The following is a 22,502-nucleotide window of genomic DNA, read 5'->3' as shown; positions in this document are numbered from 1 at the left end:
GACACGCCAGCCCCACCGCCACCTGGTTGTCCTCCCAGGCAAGCCATCACCTCGCAAACAAAATGCCATTGGAAGGCAAGTATTTGTGATGAAATGGGAGGTGTCTGCTCTCCAAACAGCACAGCCTCGCTTCTGCCCATTCCCAGTGCAAAGTTGGGAGTCAGATTTACATGGGGAAAAAAAAACAAAAGGCAAGCTTTTAAGGACACATCTTCACAAACCCAACCCAAAGCCCCATGAGGGCAAATCCTCTCTAATCCATGCTCTTCCTTAGAGGTGTAAGTGGAGTGGAAGGGTGGAGGGGGGATTTAAATCTGGAAAACTGAGTTCCCCATCTCTTAGGTCTGGCGGAGAGCCCACTGATAGACTAAAAACAAGTCTGCAGAGAAGCCTGTGTGGGATAATCCGGCACTGGCCCCAGAGGGGACAAGAACAATTAGGAATCCTCTCTCAAGACTCCACTCCAAGATAGAAAAACAGTTTATAATTTCATCCAGAGTTGTTGTTAGAAAGTTCTGATTCATCGGGATATACTAACAATTCCTGCGTAGTAATTACGAGGAGAATTCATTAAACTAACTCAGAGATAAACTATTAACAGAGACCTTCAAATCTTCCACCTGCCTGCCTGCGTGAGGGACCCAGGAGCTGCTCTATTTGTGCAGCAGCCACTGGCGAGAAGCTGTCGCAGGAGGAAGCAACATGAGCCGCAATGGCAAAACGCGAAAACTATTTTAAAGGAAAACGAAAGAATGGGTGTTTATTAAAAGTGCACAGGCCGAGTGCACGCTCCGCAATTAACCTTTCCAGCCACAGTAGCCAGACAGGGAGCTGTTTTCCTTCGCTTCCCCTCAACATGCCGCAGTCTCCACCCGCGGCAGCCGTTCCACTTCCAGGGAAAAACATGCCACGGCACCAGGAGCTCGCCTGCAGCCGCCTTGGGAAGTGGCGTGCAAAACGCCTTCCAGCCGAGCCCTCCATGCCGTGCTGCCTGGGGCTGCCGACTGGGAACAGCGAGGACGAGCTTCCCCTGTCCTGCTCCCGCACCCCGGCTGCAGGTAGGCGAGAAGTTTTCTTCCAGGCGGTGGGATGTTTGTGCTCAGCGCTGCCGAGCTCTCTGGTGACAAGTTACCGGCTCAGAGGATGAAGACCTGCAGTGCCCCGGAGCCCCTAGGGGAGTGCCACCGCACCAAGCAGCGCTGCTGCCTCTGCACTGCCTGCGTGCGCCCCGGGGAGAGCTGAGGCACAGCCAAAGTTGCAGCATGGTTTCTGCTGAAGGAAGGCTGGATTTGGTGTCCTTTTGAAGCCTGCTTACCCTGAGAACACCCTGGCAAAGCCACACCGTGTACGTGGTGGTGCACATTTGCCAGCTCTGGGGGCAGCCGTTTCCAGGACGGCCTCACCCGCATGGGAACAAGCCCTGCCTGCAGCCGGAGGAATCTCGATTAAGCAGCGAGAGAAGTGGGGACTGGCTGCCAGGGAGATGCCCTAAACAAGAGGAACTTATCGGCTCTGTTTCCAAGACGAGACATGTGTCAGCACCTCGCACAGATGCAGCCTGGCTTCTCGCTCCTCACAAGCACGCCTGTGCCGAGGCACGAGGCTTTCCATGTCTCGAAAGGACGCCTGCAGAAACAGCCGCGGAGCGACTTGCGAAATTTCTTCTAGAAAAGGCTTTGCTTGGGCTAGGAAAAGCACTGCACCCAGAATGCTCCGGGGGACGCCTCGGACGGGAACAGGAGCCAGCGTGCAGCTGCGCTCGCAGCGCCATGTGTTTGTCTGGGGACCGGCCCCGGCGGCGGCGCGGGGAGGGCCTGAGCCGGGAGGAACACCGAGTGCCGCGGTCAGCAAGGATCCGCTCGGCGAGTACACACACAGCAAAGCCTGACACGGCTAATCCCCCCCCCCATTTATTATGTAATAAAACGCTTTCCAGACCTGTTAAAATTTAATTGGTTTAATCTGAATTGTTCCATTTTCTACAGCGCATGCAAACACAGAGCCTGACCCTGCCACTCTCGTGTGAACCGTCCCGCTGGCTGCGGTGGGAGCAGGATGAAACCCGCTGACCTCAGCAGGATTACGTGCATGAATCAGAGCTGCAGGCCTGGGCTCGAAGCTGAAATCCAGCGCCGGGCAGGCCGCCAGCGCAAGGCCCAGGGTCCACTTACGCTCCACTTAAGCCCTATGGGATGCAAGTGGTACGCGGGCCTGGGGATGCGAGCGGCGAGCGAGCCTCGTGCTGGGCCTCTACTGAGGGATGAATTTCAGCCCTGGTTCTTAACCTCATGGACGCAAGCATGCAGCAACAGCTCCCGAGGCACAGAGCAAAGGCGCTCAGAGAAAGGCTGCGGGTTTTGCTGGTGTGCGCGTGTTTGCGGCGGTGTCCTCCAGCTGCAGCCCTGGCACGGGAGCTTCTCGTCGCATGAGCGGTAAACTGTGATTTATGACAGATTCTCCTACAGAGGAAGAGGTGTTTGACAACCCTCTGCACGTCCACAGTCACAGGGCCGTGTTGTGCAGCAGGGTGGCTTTGTCAAGCCTGCATATCCTTTGTGAGCAAGAGAAGACGAATCAAAGCAGGCAGGAGGGGGTCCTTGGTGCTGACATTTCCTATCCTGCATTGCTTCAGATGTGGGATGACCTTTACCTGCTCCTGTGGTTTGGCTCTCACTGAGCTCAAGATGTCAAGCTCAGTTTTGGAGCTCTATTGGCCACTGAAATAAAGGGCAGCCTCCTCTTTGGTGTCCAAACCCACCGAGCTTCCCTTGCTGCAAGGACCACCACCCTTGTGAGAGCCACTCATCCCCCAAAATGCTGAGTGCTGAATGTTACACGCAGCTACTGGTAGCCAGCACCACCCTGGATCCCTCAAATCAAGCTCCCAACTTTGAAATGCAGGTATTTCTCAGGACACTGGAAACTCTTGGTATGACCCTCAGAAAAACACATTTCTCATCGAGGTTTTGTTTGGGGACGCATTTCCAAACCATACATCTCTGTGAAGCAAACGTAAATCAGCCAATGCCAGAGCAAGAAAATATTGAAGAAAAGCAAATATTTGCAGTGACATATTTCTCCAGAAAACGGGCACTGCATGGGTGGTCGTTCTTGGCAAGGGCAAACCAGGGGGGCTCCCAGGACGCTGCGAGGCAGATGCAGGTGTCGACTGGCAGGCCCAGTGGGCAGGAGGGCGCAGGCATTCCCGGCAGGGCCGGGACAGGGCAGTGGGAGAGGAAGGCAGCACGGTGCTGGGCGAGCGCGCAGCATCCCTGGCAGGGACCCGGCTCCTCAGCCTGCAGGAGCCCTCCGCTTTCTCGGGGATTAAAGAACGCATTTCGCTTGGAACAGGAGTGGAAAGGAGTCATTGCTGGGAAAGCGTCGCGGCTGGGATGAAAGCCGCTCCTTATCCCGGGAGGCGGCGGGCCGGGGGCCGTGCCAAGGCGGGCGCGCCAGGGGAGCGCGTCCCGGCCCGGTGGCCGCAGGCGGGGCCGCTCCGTGCCCGCTCTCCCCGGTGCCTCCCGGGGCGCGCCCGCCGTCGGGGCCGGGGCTCGGTGCGCGGAGCCCCGCGGGGAGGCCGGGGCCGTGGCGGCAGGTGGCCGGGGCGTGCGGGGCCGCAGCGGGCCGGGAGCAGCGGGACACCGCCGGGGCCGTCCGCCGGGCTCTGCCCCGGGGTCCGCGACCTCCCCGCGGCGCGTCGCCGGCCCCGCCGTGCGGGGGCGTCCCCGGAGCGCTGCCGTTCTCACATAAATCAGGGCCGAGCCCCTGGGAAAGGGCCATCCTTCACCGGGCGCTGCTGACAGAGAACGAGAAACAGACGGGCCCTGAGATAAACCACGGCGCGGAGCGTTTACACAAGGGCAGGCTCTGTGTAAATAGAGCCGGGCGCGGGGGGCAGCTCCCGGCGGCGCGGACCCGCACCGGCCCCCGGCCCGCGGGGCTCGGGGCTGCCCGGGGCGGCGGGCAGGTGGGCGCAGCCCCCGGGGGTCCCCTCCCGCGGCCCCCGGGGGTCCCCTCCCGCGGCCGTCGGGGGTCCCCGCCCGCTCCCCGCCGGAGCCGGGGCCGGATTACCGTGTTTGTTTGTTTACGGCCATTAGCGCGGGGCCGGCTCCAGCACTGGGCACCCGCGAGACTAATGGAGCAATTAGCGGCCCCGCGGCTGATAGCATCGCCCCGAGCGAGGCCCCCGGGCCGGGCAGCGTGCTACCGGGCCGCCTGCGCCCGGGCCCCGGCGGTGGGGGGGCTGTGCGGGGCGGCTCCGCCCGCCAGCCGCGATGTGCAGGGCTGCTGCCCCCCCGCCCCGGCCCGGGGGGGGGGCTCTTGGCTCCGCCGCAGCATCCGCACGGCGAGCTCCATCCATTACAATAATCCCCTGTCTAAACAGAGCGCAGGAGCGGCCGGGACAACAAGGCCCCGCTGTAAACAGAGCTCAGGGGACGCCGCTAATGATATAAATAAAATAACCATTAATAGCCCGGTGACCCCGGCCCAGCCGGCTTGGGAAAGCCCCGGAGCCGCATCCCGGGGCTGACACCCGCCGGCAGGTAGCGGGGCTGCGCCCGCCCCTGGGTCCCGCACCGGGACCCCGCCGGTCGCCCCGGCCGTGCCCCCCGGCGCCCCCCGCCCCGGTACGGACGGGCCCGGGCAGGGCCGAGCAGGGCGCGGCTGTGCGGGGCCGCTGAGTTCTGGCCGGAGCCGTTTCCTCGCCTTGCCCCGCCGGGAACCGGCCGCTCTCAGCCCGCCAAAGCGGGCCCGATCCGACCCCACCGGGAGAAAAGCGGGGGCGACCGGGGGTGCTCCCACGCGTGTCGTGTCCCGGTGGGGACCTGCCCTGTCCACCCGCGGCGCCTGCGTCCCCCGAACACCCGCCGGGGCCGGCAGCGGCAGGAGGGAGCGGGCCCCGGCCGGGCCGGCCCGGCGGCGGCAGGGAAGCGGGTCCCGGCGGGGGAACCGCTCCCGCCGCCTCCGAGCCGCCCCGGGGAGCCAGTCCCGCCCCGCCCGGGCTCCCCGTGCCCGCGGGCCGCGCCTGGCGCTCGGCCCGTCCGGGGTGCAGCTGCGGGCGGCAGCGCGCTGGCGCCAGGCGAGCCCAGGGGGCCAAGGAGCGTGGGCAGAGCCGCCCGGGCCCGGTACCGGGCCCTCGGCACGGCGGCTGGAAAGTCAGGAGCTGGAAAGCGCCCCTAATTCCACGGCCGCCCAGGGCCCAAAAGGCCGAGCACCGCTGCCTTGTCTCGCTCCGGTCCCCGCTCCTGCCCTTGCCCTTGCCCCTGCCCGCCCCGCCGCAGGGACCGGCCGGCACCGGGCTCCCGGGAGCGCGGCCCCGTGCGCAGCCCCGGCCCTTCGCCGCGCCTCGGCGAGAGCCGCCGGCCGGGAGCGGGGCCCTGCGGTGGGCGGGAGCGGGCCGAGGCCCTCGGCGGCCCTGAGAGCCACACGGCGCTCCTCGGTACCGGGGCCGCGGCCCGGTACAGCCGGGAAGCCGTGCGCGGTGTCGGGCCCCGAGGAGGCCCGGCTACGGCGAGCGCGTTTCCCGGTCCCCCGGCCGAACCGGGAGCAAGCGGGGAGCGGCGAGGAAGGAGAGATTTACTGCGTGGGGTTCGCGGCGGGGAACGATCCGGTGCGCCCGGGCCGGCTCCGGCTCCGCCGAGGGAACGGGAACTGGCCCCGCCGCGGGACCGTGAGCACCGGAGCTGCGGCGTCTGCGCGGGACCTGCACCCCCGGCCCGGGGCTGCGCAGCCGGTAAATGCGTTTCGCCGTTGCGGTGGGACACGGGGAAACGAGGGCACCGACAGGGCCGGTAAATGGCGGAGCCGCCGCCCGGTAACGACTCGAGAGGGGCGCCCGGGCAGGCCCCGAGCAGCCCCGGTCCCGGGACACTCACCTGCCCGCCGTGCGCGCCCGGCTCCCCGCCGCCTCGCCTCGGCGCCGATCCGAGCCCTGCGGGGCGGCAGGATTTTAATCACAACGGAATTTCCCACCCGGGACCCCCCGCCCGACACTTGGCGCGCCCGGTGCCCCCGCCGCGGCGGGCTCTGTGCTTTCGAGCTGCCGGGGGCGGCGGGGGCCCGCCGCGGGGCTCCGGCACCCCCCGCCCCGCCGCTCCGGTGTGCTCGGCGGGGAGAAGGCGCAGCTCCGGGCCCGGGGGGGACTCGCGGTGCGGAGGGGCTCTGCGGGCAGCGCCCTGCTCGCCCGGTGCGTTACCCGCCGACACGGCGGCGTGGCGGCTCCGCGGAGCCGCTGCCCGCCCGTTACCGGCGGGAGAAACGAAAGGAAACGAAAGAAAACGAAAGGAAACGCCGAATGGCCCGGGTTAGCGCTCCCTGCCCCTGCCCCGCTCCTCCGCGGCGCCGGGCTGCCCGCCTGCCGCGTTCCGGCCCGGTTCTTCGGTGCCCGGTGCCGGCGGGGCTCCGGGGCCCGATCCGGCCGCGGCGGAGCAGGGAGCAGGGCGCGTTCCCGGGGCGGGCGCGGTGCGCGCCGGCTGTGGCCGGCGGTGATTTGCCTCTTACGGGGGACCTGCGGGACAACCGGGGGGGGGGGGGCCCGGGGGCACGGGGAGGGTTGGGCTACGTGTACGTCGCATGGCCGCTGTCCGCCCGGGACGCGGCGGGCACCTCCCGGCAGCGGGGCACTTTTGGAAGCGGGCGGCCGGTTGTGGCCGCGCTGTCGGGGGGGCCGGGCCCCGGTTGTGCCGCACGTGTTCGCCCCTCCCGGGGCCGGGCCGAGCCGTGCGCGGGCAGGGGCCAGCGGGGCGCGCCGGGGCGGGGGTCCCTACCTACCTACACGTGCTTAGCACTGGGAGGCGCGGCGGCGGCCGCGGCTCTCTCCGGGGTCCCCGACCCCGGCGCGCGATGCCCGAGCCCGCGGCTGTGCCCCGGCGGGCGGGTGCCGGGCCGGCGGGGCGCTCTCCGGGGAAGCGGCCTCCCCGAGCGCAGCCTTAATACATTGCTATTTCTGGCCGGGCGGCCGGAGCCGGGCAGGGGGCCGGCTCTGCCTCCCCCTCCCTCCAATGGCGAGGCCGCCCCCGGCCCCCGGCCCCTCCTCGCCGTGACGTGCCGGCCCGGGGCAGAGGAGGCTCCCGAGCCCTTGGCTGTCCCTGCAGAAGCTGTAACAAAACGCAGACCCCCAGCGCCGGGCTAATGGAGGCAACTTAGACAGGAGCAGGCGCGGCCCCTCGTCTCTCGGCGCTGCCTGCTCCCCCCGCCCCGGGCGCGGCGCTCCCCGCCGAGCCGCAGCGCGAGCGCCGCCGGGCCCGCGGGACTCCCCGGCCGCTTGCTTCGCTGCCCCGATGATGTTACCGAGCCCCGTCACCTCCACCCCCTTCTCTGTCAAAGACATCCTCAACCTGGAGCAGCAGCAGCAGGACCCGCACTATGGGGCCCAGCTCCCGCACCACCTGGAGCACCACTTCCACCCCGCCGCCTGCCTGCTGGCGGCCGCCGACGGCGCCCGCTTCTCCGACGGCGAGGAGGAAGAGGAGGAGGACAAGCTGTCCTACCTGACAGCGCCCGGCGGCCAGGCGGACGCGCGGATCTCCACCGACAGCTACGTGCACGCCGTGCTGCGCGGCTCCTGCGAGGCCCCCGGCCCGGGAGAGGAGCTGGACCCCGCGGCCCGCGACCCGAGTGAGTATCGGCCCCGCCGCGCTCCCCCCCGCGCCCCGCCGGGACGGGGCCGCTCCCGTTCCCCGCGGTTCGCTCCGGGTCGGTCGGCACGGAGCCCCGGCCCCGCCGCGTCCCCCGAGCACCTCGAGCAGGGGCTGCGGGAATTCGCAGCCTCCGCGGCCCCGGGAAGCGCCTCCACCGGGCCCCGCCGCCATCAGGCCCCCGCTCCCAAATTTCGCGAGCGGAGAGGGAAGGAGGAACGGGCCGGGTTAGGCCCAACCGGCGCCCGGTGCGGCGGAGCCCTCCCGGGGAGAGGCGGCGGGCGAGCAGGTGCCCGGCTCCGAGCGCGGCGCGGCCCCGGGGCTCGGCCCGGCGGTGCCTCCGCAGCCGGCCCGGAGGCGCGGAGACGCGCCCGGCCCCGCCGCCCGAACCGGCGGCCCGCAAGCACGGTGCCGGTGCCCGGCCCGGCGCTGCCTCCCGGCCCGAGCCGCGGTTCCCCGACGGGCGCGCAGCGGCGCGGCACGGGGCACGGGGCACGGGGCACGGGGCACGGGGCACGGGGCACGGGGCGGTGCGCGGCACGGGGCTCCCGCCGCCCGGTGCGGCCCGTCGGGAGCGGCGGCGGCCGGCGTGGGCGAGGCGCAGCCGTGACCTGTGCTCCCCCGTGCAGAGAGCTGCGCCCTGAAGAAGCCGCTGGACGCGGCGGAGAAGCCGGACGAGGCGGAGAGGCCGAAGCAGCGGAGCCGGAGGAAGCCGCGCGTCCTCTTCTCGCAGGCGCAGGTCTTCGAGCTGGAGCGGCGCTTCAAGCAGCAGCGTTACCTGTCGGCGCCCGAGCGGGAGCACCTGGCCAGCAGCCTCAAGCTCACCTCCACGCAGGTGAAGATCTGGTTCCAGAACCGGCGCTACAAGTGCAAGCGGCAGCGGCAGGACAAGTCGCTGGAGCTGGGCGGCCCCGCGGCCCCGCCGCCGCCGCGCAGGGTGGCCGTGCCCGTGCTGGTCCGCGACGGCAAGCCGTGCCTCGGCGGCTCGCAGGGCTACAGCTCGGCGTACAACGGGCCCTACTCCTACAACGGCTTCCCCGCCTACGGCTACGGCAACGCCGCCTCCTACAACCCCGGCTACGGCTGCACCTACCCGGCGGGCACCGGCGGCGCCTCCGTGCAGGCCGCCTGCAGCCCGGCGGCGGCCGCCGGCCCCTTCGTGAACGTGGGCGGCCTGGGGGGCTTCGGCGGCGGCGGGCAGCCCCTGCACCAGGCGGCGGCGGGGCCGTCCTGCAGCCAGGGCGCACTGCAGGGCATCCGGGCCTGGTAGCCCGCACGCACTCAGGGCCGGGAGCGGACAAGGCAGCACGGCCCGGCGGCCCCGCAGCGCCGTCGGGAGCCGCGCCGCAGCCCTGGACCGAAGGCGGCGGCGGCGGCGGAGGGGCGGCGCGGCGGGCCCCCGGTCGTCCCGGGGCCGCGGGGCGGGCCGGCGGCGGAGAGGAGCGGAGCGGAGCGGGGCGGCGGGCCGGGGCTGCCCCAGCTCCCCGCGAAGCTCCGCCGCCCCGAGGTGCCGCCGCGACGGGCGGCCCGGAGCCGGTCGCGCCGCGCCAGCGGAGCAGCTTTGCTTGTAAAAAAGCCGACGGCGGGGCCCGGGGCTCCCGCGGCCCCTCTATCTACTCTGTATCGGTTACTGCCAGCGCCAGCTCGCGGAGTCAGTCAATAAACCAGGTGCAATATCCGCCGCCCGCTCCTCCTTCGCCCGGCGGCCGGGGCCCGGCGGGGCCGGTGCCCGGCGGCGGCGGGGCTCTCGCAGCGCCGTGCCCGCGGGGCAGGGCGGCCGGGCCGGGATTGTGAGCGTGCCAAGGCGCTGAATGGGGCCGAGCAGCTCAGAGCCGGCCCATTGTGGCCGCCGGGCCGGCGCTGAAAGGAGCCGCCGAGGAAGGTAGCGGGAATAGGCGCTTATTGGATTCGGGAACAAAAGGTGTGGCAGGGAGGCGAGGGACAAAGGGGCCCCGGCGCCGAGATTGACGGGCCGCTTTGCCCCCCACTGAGGCCCAGGCCCGGCGCTTTATGCGCGGGGGCTGCAGAAACGTGCTGGGTTTTGTTCCCCTTTCTCTGAGCGCAGGGGGAGAGGAGGGGGGGTCCGCGGGCCGCTGATTAGGGCCGGCCGGGCCGGGCAGCCTGAATGCCGGGGCATTATTGCTACATGTTCAGCCGTTTCGCTCGGCTGCAGGGGGAGGGGGCGGCCGAGACCCGCACGACCGGCTGCGGGGCAGCTCCCGTCCCGTCCCGTCCCGTCCCGTCCCGGAGCTGTGAGGGGGGAGCGCAGCCGCGGTCCCGGCCCGGGCGCGGCCCCGCCGCGGAGCCCTCGGGCGGTGCCGGCTCCGCCGTGCCGCTGCCGTGCGGGGCCCGGCGGCTGGGCGGCTGCGGAGCCCCGTGGGCTCGCCCCGGAGGTGCGGGGAGCTGCCCCGCAGCGTCCCGCACGTCTCCCCAGCCGCGCCGCCGGTGCTCCGGGAGCGGTGCGCAGGCTCCCCGGGCGCAGCCCCGGGCTCCGTGTGCCTCCCCTCCGTGTGCCCACCGCGTCCTGCCCTCCTCCCCACGCGTGTCCTGGGCTTTGCCGCACGTCACCGCACAGCTCACGGGCACGGGCGCTGCTAAAACCCGCGCTGATATATATATATATATATTATTATTATTTTTTGCACCGTGCGAGTTAAGCGCGCACCGTTCGGAAACCACCGGAGAAATTCACAGCTGCAGCCCATGGCTACGAGCAAGCTCCGGCCCCAGCCCTGGCTCGGCTCGGCACGGCTCGGCTCGGCACGGCTCGGCTCGGCACGGCTCGGCTCGGCAGCCCTGTCCCGCGGCCACCCCGCGGCCGGGCGGCTTCGCGGGGCCGGCGCTGGGAGAGGATGCGGCACGCCCAGGCGATTGTTTGCTGGATGGCAGCAAGGTGTCGCGGGAGAGGAAGCCCAGGCTCCGCTCTTGGCTTTCGGAGATGAGCGGTTAAGGCCCCGCGGTCTCGTGGGTAGAAACAGGATAGCCAAGAACAAAGATAGGCAATGTCCTCCCTCCGCGGCAGCAGCAAGCCGAGATTTGTCTCTGCCATAGGAAAGAGCTGCATTTTCCTCCACGTTCTGCCAGACTGCTGTTTGTAAAAATAGGGGACCCCGTGCGAGTTCACGCCTCGGTGAGCAAGCTGGAGGAATGGAAACCGCAGAACAACCTCCTCCAAAACTGGGGCGTGCGCGAAGAGCTCCCCGCTTAGCACAGCCCCTCCAAGTAAGTGCTAGATGGTCAGAAACCCACCGCACCCCCAGCAGCACCCAGAGGCTCTGGTTGAGATGCATGCGCCTGCAACCACTCTCTGGAGTGCAGCCACTCGAGCAGAGCAAAGGGGCGCGTGCACACACACACACACACACACACACACACACACCATGGCCGTGCTGCAACAGGCAACGCCAGGCAGTACCGGCATGACGAAGCACCAACAGCCCCAAGCATTGCCGTAGGCATGAGTTCAGTCTTGTGGGCACCCCGCTTATGCCCGGTGACACCCGTGTGTGCTCCCCAGCCCTGCCGTCCCCACCCGGGGCCAGACCAGCACGCAGCCGCTGCTCTTCCAGGGCCTAAGGGATGCCAAGAAGCCCGGCTGCAGGCTGCTGAGGCACGGTGGAGGGAGTTCCTGGACGTCCACCATAGCCAGCCCCGCTCCTGGACAGATCCCAGCTGTCCCACCAGCTCAGGCTGGGGGGGTGGGAGGGGGCCAGGGGCTCGGTGGGAGGGATCCAGACCCCCGAGCCGATGGGGAGGACGGAGCGGCCAGCGGTGCTGGGGAGCTGGGAGCGGGGCGGCGGAAGTGAAGCGCTCCAAAGAGGAGGAACAGCCGGCGGAGGCCAGTGGGAGGGAGATGGTGGGAGACCGCAGATTGGCCAAGCGGCCCAGGGAGGAGAGACACAATGGAGGGAAGTCACTGCGTGGCCACGCTGGAGGCAGCGCCCGCCCGTGACGCACCTCATCCCATGGCGCCCTGCGCCGAAGCGAGGTGCTGCTGGCTGCGCCCGAGGCGAGGGGTGCAGAGCATCGGTGGGACTCCCTCCTGCGTGGTCCTGTGGTGGCGGTGGCAGGGCTGGAGGAACGTCAGGGAGGCAGAAAACCATGGTCAAGGGGCAGAGGTCGCGTGTTGTTCCATCCCAGTCAAACAGGGGGATTCACTGAAAGTGCTGGTTGATTCTGGGCAGGGCTGAGGTTGCCCAAAACAACGCGCTGGCTTAAGGCAAAGGAGGGGTTGGGCGAGGAGGCCAGGCTTTAACCACCAGACCTCAGGTCCACTCCTTGCGTGGGCTCAAATTCTGATTTTCATCCAGGCTTCCTGGCCAAGGAGGAGCCCATGAGCAGATCTTGCCTCGCTCCACTAGGCTCCAGTGACTGCCAGGAAGGGGCTGTTCAAACCCCAGTCGCAGCTGGTTTCCTACAGCCTCTGTCCTGCTCAGGATCGCACAGGAGCAGCACAGCTCCCTCTGGAGCACCGCAGATGTGCTCTGGCTTCCTCTACTTCCCGACATCTTTTTCCACTTCTCCCTTCCAAGCCTTGCGGTCATCTCCCCCCTCGTGCACTTCACCCTTCCTGGTTCACGGTGCGCTTGCAGGCATCAGCAGGGAGCTCGCCTGGGCGCAGGGCGAGACGCGCGGGGGCCCAGGCTGCCCACAGACCCCGCTCCAACCCAGGCACAGCCACTGAGGCCTTGGGGGAAGGGACCTGGGGACCCCGCAGGAGCCCTCAGTGCTCCGAGGGAGTACTCTGGGAGCTCCCCCCTGCCTACACAAGGAGGGGTTGCTGCCCAAGCACTCCCCAGTGCTGAGAAAGCTGTGGCCAGCCATGGATTGGGTGAATAAATTAAAATATCAGTGGTTGTGCTGTGCAGCGGGGGTTTCTCACGCCACTTGCCTACCAGCACAAGTGCCAGCGACCTGTCTGACTTCCGTGGATGAGCTACTGCTGGCCCCAAACCCTCCTCGAGCCTGCCCAGCGCACCACGAGGTGGCCACACCTGACTTAGCGGGGGGGGGGGGGCTCTTGCATTTTTCAGCCTGGTCCCTGCACTGGCGAGAGCGGGCGCAGAGCTGCTCCGGGGGGGCTGAAGCAAACCTCCCGAGGAGACCCCATCACCGCGTGCCCCGCAGCGCAGAGCAGTCCGGGGGCCGCCATCCGAAAGCCACCACCCGAAGGGCACCCGCAGCCCTGGCCGGCTGGGGGCAGCGCCATAAAAGCAGCACAGCCTCTTTGCAGCGGTGCCGGGGCTGCGGGTGCCGGCCGGGACCCCCGGGCGCCCCCTCTCCCAGCTGGGGCACGGGACCCCGGCCTGTCCCCAAGCGAGATACGGCACCGCCACCTATCGGCAAGCGCTCGGGGCCGGGCTGGGGGCAGGCACCCGCTGTCCCCGTGTCCCCGCGGCTGGGTTTGGGTTGGTGCTGGGGGGGCTCAGCACCTCCCCCGGCCCCTGCCGTGTCCTTGTGCCCGGCCGTTCGCTGGCTCTGTGAAAGCCGGGGAGCTTTAGCCCCTCTCCACCCCGAAGCGGTGCCGGCCCCCCCAGGCTGGCAGCATCCCCGGAGCCCCCCCCCCCCCCCGGCCCCGCTCTGCCCTCAGCCTCCAGGCCCCGCACTGCCCCCGCGGGTCCTGCCCAAGGACACCGAGGACACGGAGGACACCGAGGACACGGAGGACACCGAGGACACCGAGGACACGGAGGACACGGAGGACACCGAGGACACCGAGGACAGCGGGGACGGGCGCAGCGCGCAGCGCCTGCGGCCTCTCAGAGCTCCGGGCTGCAGAGGGAGCTGTGCCCCTGCTGGAGCCGCGGCCCGGTGTCGGCCCAGCTCCCCGCTCCCGTCCCTTCTTATAGCCCCTGGCGGTGCTCCAGGCGACGGGCTGCCCGGCCCTGATGGGCACCCAAAGGTGCTGGGGGCAGAGAAGACGGCCTGGGTTCGCATTTCTCCTCGCAGCCGCCGTGCCCTGCTAGACGTGCTCTGTGCCTTGCCCGAAGACAAGGTCAGCCCCTGTGCCGTAAGCACCCCGGGGAGACAAGGGCCAGAACAGCCCCAAAATGTTCCCAGCACACAAAGACACAGCGAGAGCAGACCCAGCCACGGGATGTCATGGGTGGGTCTCTGGATGGCCTCTTAAGTGCCCACAAAGCAGGTTTTCAGCCTTGGCTTTACCTTTCAGGCTGTTAGGCGAAGCCTGGGCTCCCCTCCTGCCCGCATCCCCGCGACGTACGGCAGAGCCGGGCTGCCTGGGACCTGCACGGGCAGGGGTTGTCCCCCAGCTGCTCCAGCAGCAGCAAGGGTCAGCAGGCAGCTTCCCAGAGCCCACCAGAGGCAACGTCTGCTCTGTGTCCAGGCAGCCCCAGCTCCTGAGTTTACCACCGCTGCAGGGCCGTGGGGTCATGAGAACTTGTATAACTTTATTGGGGTCTGACAGAGCCCTGAGGAATCCCAGAAGCAGCGCAGCCGGGGCTGGGGGAGGCTGCGAGGGCACCCCCCTGCTCCCCGCAGGCGCCAGACCCCCCCTCCCACTGAGCAGGGCTGGCAGGCACCGACTGCGCCATGGCAGAGGGGCTGGGACAGGAAATTTTGGGGTGGTGCAGGGTGCAGGCAGGGATGTGGTGCAGCGGGGCAGTGCCCCCGTCCCCCTCCTGTCTGCCACCAAGCCGGGCTGGTAAAAGGATGGCTTGGACTCAGCCCCCAAGGCTGGATTTGCTCAGGAGCCCCCCAGGCACAGGACAGCCACTCTGAGGGGACCTCCCCATTTTGCCCTGGGGGAGAGGAGACCCCCGGCCCAAGGAGCTCATCCCCCAGCTCTGCCCTTAGCCTGCACTCGGGCATCTCGAGTTACCCCAGTGGGCGGCTGGGTCTTGGTGCAGCTCCAGCTACTCCTGGCAAGGCAAACGGGGGCTGCCCGAAATAGCCTGGGCTCGTGCCACGGCAGGGCTGCCGTGCCCCCAAGTCCATCACCTGGGGCAGGGCTGGCAGTGCTGCCCCACTCTGCCCCGCTCGGGGACATCCCACCTGGCACCAGCAGCGGGATGAGGCCGGAGGGGCGATGGGCCGTGGGGCCGAAGGACAGCAAAGGCTTGGACGTGGCTGGGGATCCTGCAGGGGGGTGAATCGGGTTGTCTGCGGAGCTCCGATGGGCTGAGCGCGGCTCCCTTGCTGGAAGGCCAAAAATAGCCCGGTTACTCAGAAGAGGCTGTAGGAGGGATTTCACATGAAGCACAGCCAAATGCCGAGGAGGCCACAGGCCCATCCTCGTGCAGCGGGGCTTCAAGGAGGCGTCACGGGACCTGGGAAGGGCAGCGGCCACGGCTGAGCTGGGGCACCCAACCCCCAGCCAAGCCCCCCAGGGAAGGCAAAATCCCCTCGCTGCGGGCAGGGAACGTGTTTGTGGGGATGTCACCACCGCGAGCGGGGGCTGGAGGTGCTGGGTATGGGGCTGGTTGGTCACTGCAGGAGCCTGCGCCCAGGGCTCACAGCACCATCATCACCAGTGAGAAACCAAGAGCAGCAGCCTTCCCCCAGGAGGTGTTTTTGGCACTACCCATAGTATGAAAAAAAAACGTTCAAGTTAGAGGAGCGATAGCTCAGGGGATCAACTAGACACCCTGCTAAGAGAGGTGGCAAAAGTGGGACTTCTGTCCAACTGGGATGGACCCAAATGCACACAGTCACAGCAGGACTGGAGGTGGACCAGAGGACCTAACGAAGCCTCGTCAACACAATTAAAAGGCAAATCTGAAAGCTGCAGACAGGAGGGATTTTCCTGGGCCCCTGAAGCTCCCCTTGATGAGCCCCACTGGGCCCTGAGCCTCACAGAGACAACCCCCTGACAGCCAAGGGCTGCACGGGGTGTGTGGGTGTGAACCAGCCTCTGAGCACCCCTGGTGCCCAGTTCAGTTTCCCACTCTGCACCCACAACACTGGGCTTGAGCTGAAGCCGTCTTGTGGCGAGGAGCTCCGCACACTGCGGGCAGCGCCAGCAGCAGGCACACTCCTTCCTGCCCTCCGTGGCCCGTGCGTGGTCCTGGGGCCGCTCCTCGGGCCGGCTGCTGGCCCAGGGCAGGGGTTCAGCTCCGAGGATGGAAGGCGATGGCAGCAGGACAGGGGATTTTTCCGCTCTTCCATGGCTTGGCCAAAAGGGACATCTGGAAAGCCCCTGGCCGCTCCCGGGCAGCACTGCTGTCCCTGCAGTGCCACCACCCCGGGGCTGCTCTGCGGGCACTGGCAGCGCCCTGCTGCTGCCGGGTGAGCTGGCAAAGCCCCAGCAGAGCAGGCAGGCCATGGCCCGGTGAGAGGGAGGCCAATATCTTCCCTGTGCCGTGCTGAGTTATCACACCCCCCTTCCTGGGGGTCTCGCTCCCTCCCCCAGCACGTCTGCGGGCAGTTATTCCTGGAAACACCCCTCCTCATCCCGGAGTCACCTTCAATCATGCCTTCGCCCGCTGACATTTATAGAGCCGCTTCCAGCGGCCGACGGATTTAACGGCACGAATCTCTGCCCAGCCCCCGCCTGTGTTTATGCCTTTCCCTCCGAGGCATCTGCAACGGCCTCGGCGCGAGGGCCGGAGGCGAAGCTGCGGCTCTGCTCCGTCCCCGTGGAGCTGGGCCGTGCCCGTCTCCTGCTGGCAGAGCCCAGCCCCGCGCTGCCCGCTGATCCTCCCTCGGTCTCTCCCAGCCATTTCTGCTGCTCGGATTCCTCCCTCTTGGGTGGAGGAGCCGCAGGGCTGCCAAATCTTGCAATACTCGGGTTATTTCTTAAAGCCCCAGCTGCTGAAATGGTGGGGAGACCGGAGGCTCACCGGCTTTCCGGTGGCTTTTGTTTCTTTAAGGAGTGTCTGATCCGCCTGCCTGCGCACAGCAAGCCGGGCACAGGAGCCCATGGCAGGGCACAAGGAGCCCGCGGCCCAGGCGGGGAGCGGCGGGCAGGCACGCAACCACGCAGGGCTGGTGCCAACCCCGTGTCCCCTCCATACCCGGGGACACCCAGAGCGGCGAGGGCGAGCCCTGCTCACCCAGCCCTGAGCCTTCCCAGCAGCAGCAAAGCCCCTTTCCCCTCTCCACAAGCAGGGTGCGAGGGGCAGAGCCCCCCAGCATCCCCGTGCGGGGCAGCCCCGAGCCCCCAGGGACACTGGCAGACAGCACATACCAGGGCCGTGAGCGCATTTCCTCCAGGGAGTTATTTCAGGCATGGCCCGTCCATCCGTGGGATGGATGCCCCTCCTGCAGGCACGCAGGGAGCATCCCGCTGGGGCCAGGCGTCCCCACAGCACCCCACAACGGGATCCGTGGGCTAAGGAAGGTGGTACAAGTAAGCAAGGCGTTGGAGCTCAGCACACGGCCCCTCAATGCTGGCTCGCTGGGCCAGAGCTGGGTGGGACTCCGGAAGAAATCGGGGTCAACACGGCTAAGAAAACAGTTAAAAAAATAAAAAAACTGTTATGTTATTAAATTGGAGAAAATATCGAGCAACTGTGTTTGTAGGGTTTTAAAACACCCATCAAAGCACGAACTGGTCTACCCCAAACCAGGAGCTGTGCTGAGCCCCAAATCCCTCATGTGAGGACAGCGCAGAAACCACCCGAGGGCCCTCCAGTGCCACCCCGCACCGAAACGCCCGCTGCCCTGAGCCACGAAGCCTTCGCAGCTTCTCCACGAGGTCCCAACAACCCGTGCCTGTGGCAGGGCCACCAGCTGAAGGGACGGGACCACCCTTCTGGTGGTGCCTCCTGGACGAAACCCTGCAGGCAGCAGGGGACACAGCACGGCTGCTGCCCTGCCCAGGTCGCTGCTGCCTGGCCAGTGGGGCTGGCACACGGGCCGAGGAGGGGAGAGACGGCAGGGGAGAGGCAGGACGACTCCCAGCTGGGTAGTGCAGGACTCTCGGCCTCGCTGCTGTGAGGTGAAGCCGCTCTGAGCTGCCCCATCCAGCTTTGTGACAGCAGCGGTGGTGCAGGGCTGCAGGAACGGGTACTTGGCCGTACGGAGAGACTTAGCAGGGGACTGGGCTGAGAGCACTGCTTTTCTCAGACTTTCTTCCACCATTTAACGCCTTTTTCCATCAAACTGCTGAGAAAGACACGTCCTGTCCTTCACACAAGGGCCTTCACCAAACCTGCTGCTGCTCCAGGGCCCTGGCAGACAGCACCCCACCCGCCACCCTAACAAGAGCCCCAAAAAGAGCCCAGCACTGGGCTGTCAGAAAGGTCTCATGCCACCCAGGAGCAAGAAGGGGATGCGACAGTAGAGCAGAACTGTTTTTATTGGAGGTGTCAAGAGCAGGAACATTAACAAACCTACGACTCCCCTCCTCAAGTGCCATCCTTCCCCACCCACCACCACCACCAGGGCAGTCAGCATCATGTGTGCGTGCTACAAGACAACGGCAAGGCTTACACTTTGCTTCAGCCAAAAGCCAGACAAAGCCTCCGGCATCCCAGGCGGAGCCACTGCCCCCCCCTTGGCGACTGAGCTGAGCTGCGGCCCTGCCAGCGGCAGGGCAGGACATTCACCTTCCCCTCCAAGCAGGGGCGAGCTTTGCAGCAGAGGAGGCTTTTGTTACGGGAAGGAGAGGAGCACAGCTCCACCGAAGTGCCAGGGGACGCGACCTGGGCTGCAGCTCCCAGCAGGACATCTCTGAGGGCCCGGGAGAGAGCCAGCTGCGCAGCTGGAGCAGAGCTGCAGCAGCCCCGGGCAAGAAACGGCGTTGCTAAACCCCGAAGGGCTTTGCTGCCCCCTCTCTTCAACGCAAACCAAACCGAAAGGGAGAGGGTCAGAAGACAAACCAGGAGGGGAGATGAAGCAGGTCTGGAGTCGGGTTCAGCTCTGGCTCACTTCCCAGCCCGACGTTCTTCCTGGCGCTTGGTGAGGATGTACTTGAAGAACTCGTACACAGACCAGGCGATTGCCGTTGAGGGCATCTGATAAATGACTCTGGCCTGGACCCCTCTGAAGTAGGCAGTCACACCGCCCACTTGGTACACCGTCCTGAAGGCATTGGCCATGCCTGTGATGTGTCCGCTGATGTTGGAGCTCAAGGCCAGGGATTCCTGGGTGTTGAGCAGCGTTTTGCAAACGTCCAAAGGCGTGGTGGCAGCGGCAGCTACAGCCCCTGCGCAGGCCCCGGAGACCACGTGGGAGCCTGGGTTGTACTGTCTGTGGGGGTTGAGCTGCTCCTGCAAGAACTCATAGGTCATGAAGTGAATGGCTTGGAAGGGGATGTTCATGGTGAGCTGGGTGGTGTAGCTGCGGTAGAAAGCTCCGGCCCCTTCGTTGCGCCACACAGCCCGTACACAGTCCGTCACGCGCCGGTAAGGCGAGTTGTACATCTGCATCCGCTGTTTGACCACTTGGGACACACGGCAGCAGCGAGCAGCCGGCAGCAGCAGCAGCAGCCGGGACCCAGGCGCAGGGAGGAAGAGGAGAGAGAAAGGGTAAGGGTGAAGGCAGGCTCCCTGCGGGCGCTCAGGACTTCGGTCACGCTGGCTCGGGAGCTCAGGGCAGACCGCTCCGGGCAGCAGCGCCCCGGCAGGGCTGTACCACCTACATCTGCACAAGGCGTCGCCGTCACGGCACCACCTGCAAACCCTGCAGCCCGTCTGAGGGAACGTCCTCGTACCCAGGTGTGAAGTTTGACATCCGATGCATGCACCCCCCTCCCCTCCACGTGACCCGCCTCTCCTCACCTCCCTACAGACCTACTGCGCAGACAGAGAAACCCCCCTGCAGTTATTCTCTTATTTTCCAGATTTCTAGATCCCTATTATCCTGTCCGTCCTCAGCCCTCAGCCACCCCCAATCTGCAGCATGCTGCCAAGCCCCCAGCCAGGAACCATCACCAGCCTCTGCTGAGACACAGCCACCCCGGGGCAAGAACCGGACACCAAAATCCACCCCCCCCGCCCCTCACACGGAGCCCAGCACAGCCTCCAGCTGTGTCCGGCCTCCCCTAACTTAACACGACCAGCAGGAGCTAAAAACGATGCGACTGCAAATATTACAGCTGGGGTAAGAAGAGTAGCTCCAGGGAAGGAATGACAACAGACCGGCCAAAGCAGCTGCCTGCTCCCGAGGGTCAGAGCCCAGCGGTGGGCAGGAGGAGGCATTGCTGACGGCAGGGATTTCTTCGGGAGCGACAGCCCGGCGGGGGCTCGGCAGTCCCCGAGCCTGGGTCAGCTGGAGCTGGCAGCGGGGCTCCCGGCCGGGGCTGCCAGGCTGCGGGCACGGCCCCGCTCAGCACCGTGCGCGCCACCGCAGCTGCTACCGCGGATCTTTACTCGCCCGCTGTCACAAGCCTCCCAGTTTTAAGAGGAGTAAGTCTATTCATCGCTGATCTATGCTCGTTATTCCCCCTCCGCTCCTCCCACCACCTTCACAGACGTTAATTAATTAAAAATCTTCCTCCCGTTTCCAAACCAAGCTTAACAAAGTCAGTCCCTTCCAAACATTTCCTAAGCTATCTCTTCTCCAGACTTCCTTAAGGTGCCTTTTGTACCTCAGCTTTCTCTTTTTCATCCTTAACACATGCCTAGAACCACATCACATCTTCCCAAGGAGCTTTAACCGCAGTGTTGTCTGGTTTCAAGGCACTTGGAATGACTTTAAGAGTAAGATCACATCTCTCTTGCTTTCTCTGCTGCTCTAGGTAGCTGTCAGTAGTAAAAACCCCTACTCCTCCCCATCTGAGGTTTGCTGGGCTCCCCAGAATGAATCCCCTCCACATTCCCAGCTCTGTAACTGGCAGCCGCCGGGCTCCCTAAACAGAGCCTATACTGACCCCCAAAGGATCCCTGCAGTCGGGCAAGCAACAAGGACAGGGGGGCCACAGAGGGACCGGGACCGCCCGGGCAGATCCCACTCCCAGACCCCCCGGCAGGGCAGGCTCATCGTTACCTTCTGCAGGGTTCATCGCTGCGTCGTGGAGCAACGTCGCTACACACCCGGCTGCACCTGCAAAACAAGAACTGCCACATGTGAGGGAAGGAGGTGGCGAGAGACCCCGGGGCTCCACCACGACCCCGAGTCCCCCGCCAAAGCAAAGGAGGAGGTCCCCCTGCAGAGGAGGGCGAGATCCAAAGGCAGCCTCCATCTCCTGTCCGGAAGGCGGGCCGGTCCTCAGCAAATCCCACCCGAAAAGAGTTCAACAGAGAGGAGAAGAGGAGCACAGCAGTCTGTCAAGTCTCGTGGGCCGGCCGGGACTCCCTCAGTCCCAGCCCTCGCGGGCCACCAACTCGCAGGGCTCCCACAGGACAAGGCTCGCTGTGCCCCACGCCCAGCACCACGCGGGAGGAGGAACCACACAGCGCTTCGCTGCACGCCCGCCGAGGACGGGACGTGCCCTACGCTCCCCTCACCGGGCGCCACGGCACCACCGGCCCCGAACCCACCGGGCGGGCTCCTGGAGCGCGCTCGGCGCCACCAACCCACGCGGCTGTGGCCGGTCCCCGCTTGTCTGTCGGCAGCTCCCGTCCGCAGGCATCCGTCCTCGGGGGGCCGGCGGCTGGCCACTGACCTGCGTCGAGCCACGGACACCTGGGAGCAGCTCGCGGCGGGCGCAGGAGCAGGCGGAGGCACGAGCGGCCCTTCACCCCGCCCGGCACCGCTAGCTCGCGGCTGGAGAGAGCACAGGGCTTTAGCGCATCCGTGGCCCCGCCACCCCCGCGGGGCTGCCTGCCCCCTTCCCGCCGCCCCGCGGCCCCCTGCCCGCTCCCCTCCCCGCCGTCCCCAGCCCCCGCTCGCCCCGTGTGCCTGGCGGGGCCCCGGAGGAGGGCGGCGGGGCCCCGTCGGGACGAGTACCGTTGGCCACATGGCTATTGCCCCCCGCGTGGATCACGTCGCTCAGTGTCTTTTTTAACTTTTCGTAGCAGGCGAAGTAGAGGGCGTGGGCCGGGCCGGCTCCGGTGGCGGTGATGTTCATGCCCCGCATGGGCCTCCAGACGCCCTCGGTCCGCACGATGCGCCACAGGGCCTCCAGCACGTTCCGGTAGCGGGCGGCGGGCTCCGGCCGCAGGCTCTGCATCCGCGTCTGAAAGGCAAGCCCCGGGCGGGCGGCCCGTCACCCCTGCGGCCCGGGGCGGGGGCACCGGGGTGTGTGTCCCCAGTACCGATCACCCCCTGGTATTGATCACTGTCCAGTACCGATCCCCCCCGGTAGAACTCCCCCGGTACCGATCGCCCACAGGCCTGACGCCCCCCGGTCCTGATCACCCTCCGGTGCAACTCCCCCGGTGCCTATCACCCCCTGGTCCAACACCCCTGGTACCGACCCCCCCCCCCCGGTGCCGGTCACGCCCCCGGTCCAACACCCCCAGTACCAATCACCCCCCCGGTCTGACACCCCCGGTCCGACCCCCCCAGGCCCAACACCCCCCGGTACCGACCCCCTCCCCTCCCTCCTCCTCCCCCTCGCCCCACCGGGCCCGGGCCCGGCACCGTTCCCGGGGGCCATCCCCGCCGCCCCCCCCCGCGGCCCCCCCGCCGGTGCCGGCACCTTGACGCAGTCCACGGGGTACATCACGCAGTGCTCCATGACGCCCGCCACGGCTCCCGCCAGCATGTGCGTGGACACGGCGGCGCCCTGCGGCAGCGCCTCGTAGTCGGGGGCGGGCGGCGAGCGCGGCTCGGGGGCACCGGCAGCGGCACCGGGCCCCGCCTCCGCCTCCTCCGCCCCGCCGCCGCCGCCGCCGCCCCGCCGCGCCCGCCCCGCGCTGCCGCCGCCGCCGCCGCCGCCGCCCATGAGCAGCAGCAGGACGCGGCCCGACTCCGCGCCGCCCCGCGCGCCGGGGCTGGCGCCCGCCCCCGCGCCCGCCCCCAGCTCCATGGCGCCGCCGCCCGCCGCCGCCGCCGCCGCCGCCCCGGCCCCGCCGC

The 22,502-nt window shown here is 67.5% G+C and overlaps 2 protein-coding genes across 2 annotated transcripts; one reads left to right on the top strand and one right to left on the bottom strand.

The window, feature by feature from the left end:
- The first annotated feature begins 6,925 nt into the window (after positions 1-6,925).
- Positions 6,926-13,185, top strand: NKX2-3 (NK2 homeobox 3). Its single transcript, XM_083843463.1, has 2 exons — positions 6,926-7,617; positions 8,267-13,185. The coding sequence occupies exons 1-2, from the start codon at positions 7,281-7,283 to the stop codon at positions 8,905-8,907; spliced, it is 978 nt and encodes a 325-aa protein (XP_083699589.1). The 5' UTR covers positions 6,926-7,280; the 3' UTR covers positions 8,908-13,185.
- Positions 13,186-17,880: 4,695 nt separating this feature from the next.
- Positions 17,881-22,470, bottom strand: SLC25A28 (solute carrier family 25 member 28). The gene is made up of 4 exons (XM_083843258.1): positions 22,126-22,470; positions 21,432-21,660; positions 20,529-20,585; positions 17,881-18,984 (listed from the first exon to the last, which is right to left on the bottom strand). The coding sequence occupies exons 1-4, from the start codon at positions 22,453-22,455 to the stop codon at positions 18,467-18,469; spliced, it is 1,134 nt and encodes a 377-aa protein (XP_083699384.1). The 5' UTR covers positions 22,456-22,470; the 3' UTR covers positions 17,881-18,466.
- Between the last annotated feature and the right edge of the window lie 32 nt (positions 22,471-22,502).

The sequence above is a fragment of the Anser anser genome (assembly GCF_964211835.1).
Source record: "Anser anser genome assembly, chromosome: 7".
Taxonomy (NCBI): Eukaryota; Metazoa; Chordata; class Aves; order Anseriformes; family Anatidae; genus Anser; species Anser anser.
Note: the sequence above shows the minus strand (reverse complement) of the source record. Positions and strands in the feature narration are given on the sequence as shown.

Excerpts from the sequence above, each read along its gene's own strand:
- NKX2-3 (XM_083843463.1), top strand. The coding sequence starts at position 7,281 with ATGATGTTACCGAGCCCCGTCACCTCCACCCCCTTCTCTGTCAAAGAC. Across the intron at positions 7,618-8,266 it reads CCCCGCGGCCCGCGACCCGA|AGAGCTGCGCCCTGAAGAAG; the intron begins GTGAGTATCGGC and ends TCCCCCGTGCAG.
- SLC25A28 (XM_083843258.1), bottom strand. The coding sequence starts at position 22,455 with ATGGAGCTGGGGGCGGGCGCGGGGGCGGGCGCCAGCCCCGGCGCGCGG. Across the intron at positions 20,586-21,431 it reads CAATAGCCATGTGGCCAACG|GTGCAGCCGGGTGTGTAGCG; the intron begins GTACTCGTCCCG and ends CTTGTTTTGCAG. Across the intron at positions 18,985-20,528 it reads AGCGATGAACCCTGCAGAAG|TGGTCAAACAGCGGATGCAG; the intron begins GTAACGATGAGC and ends GTGTGTCCCAAG.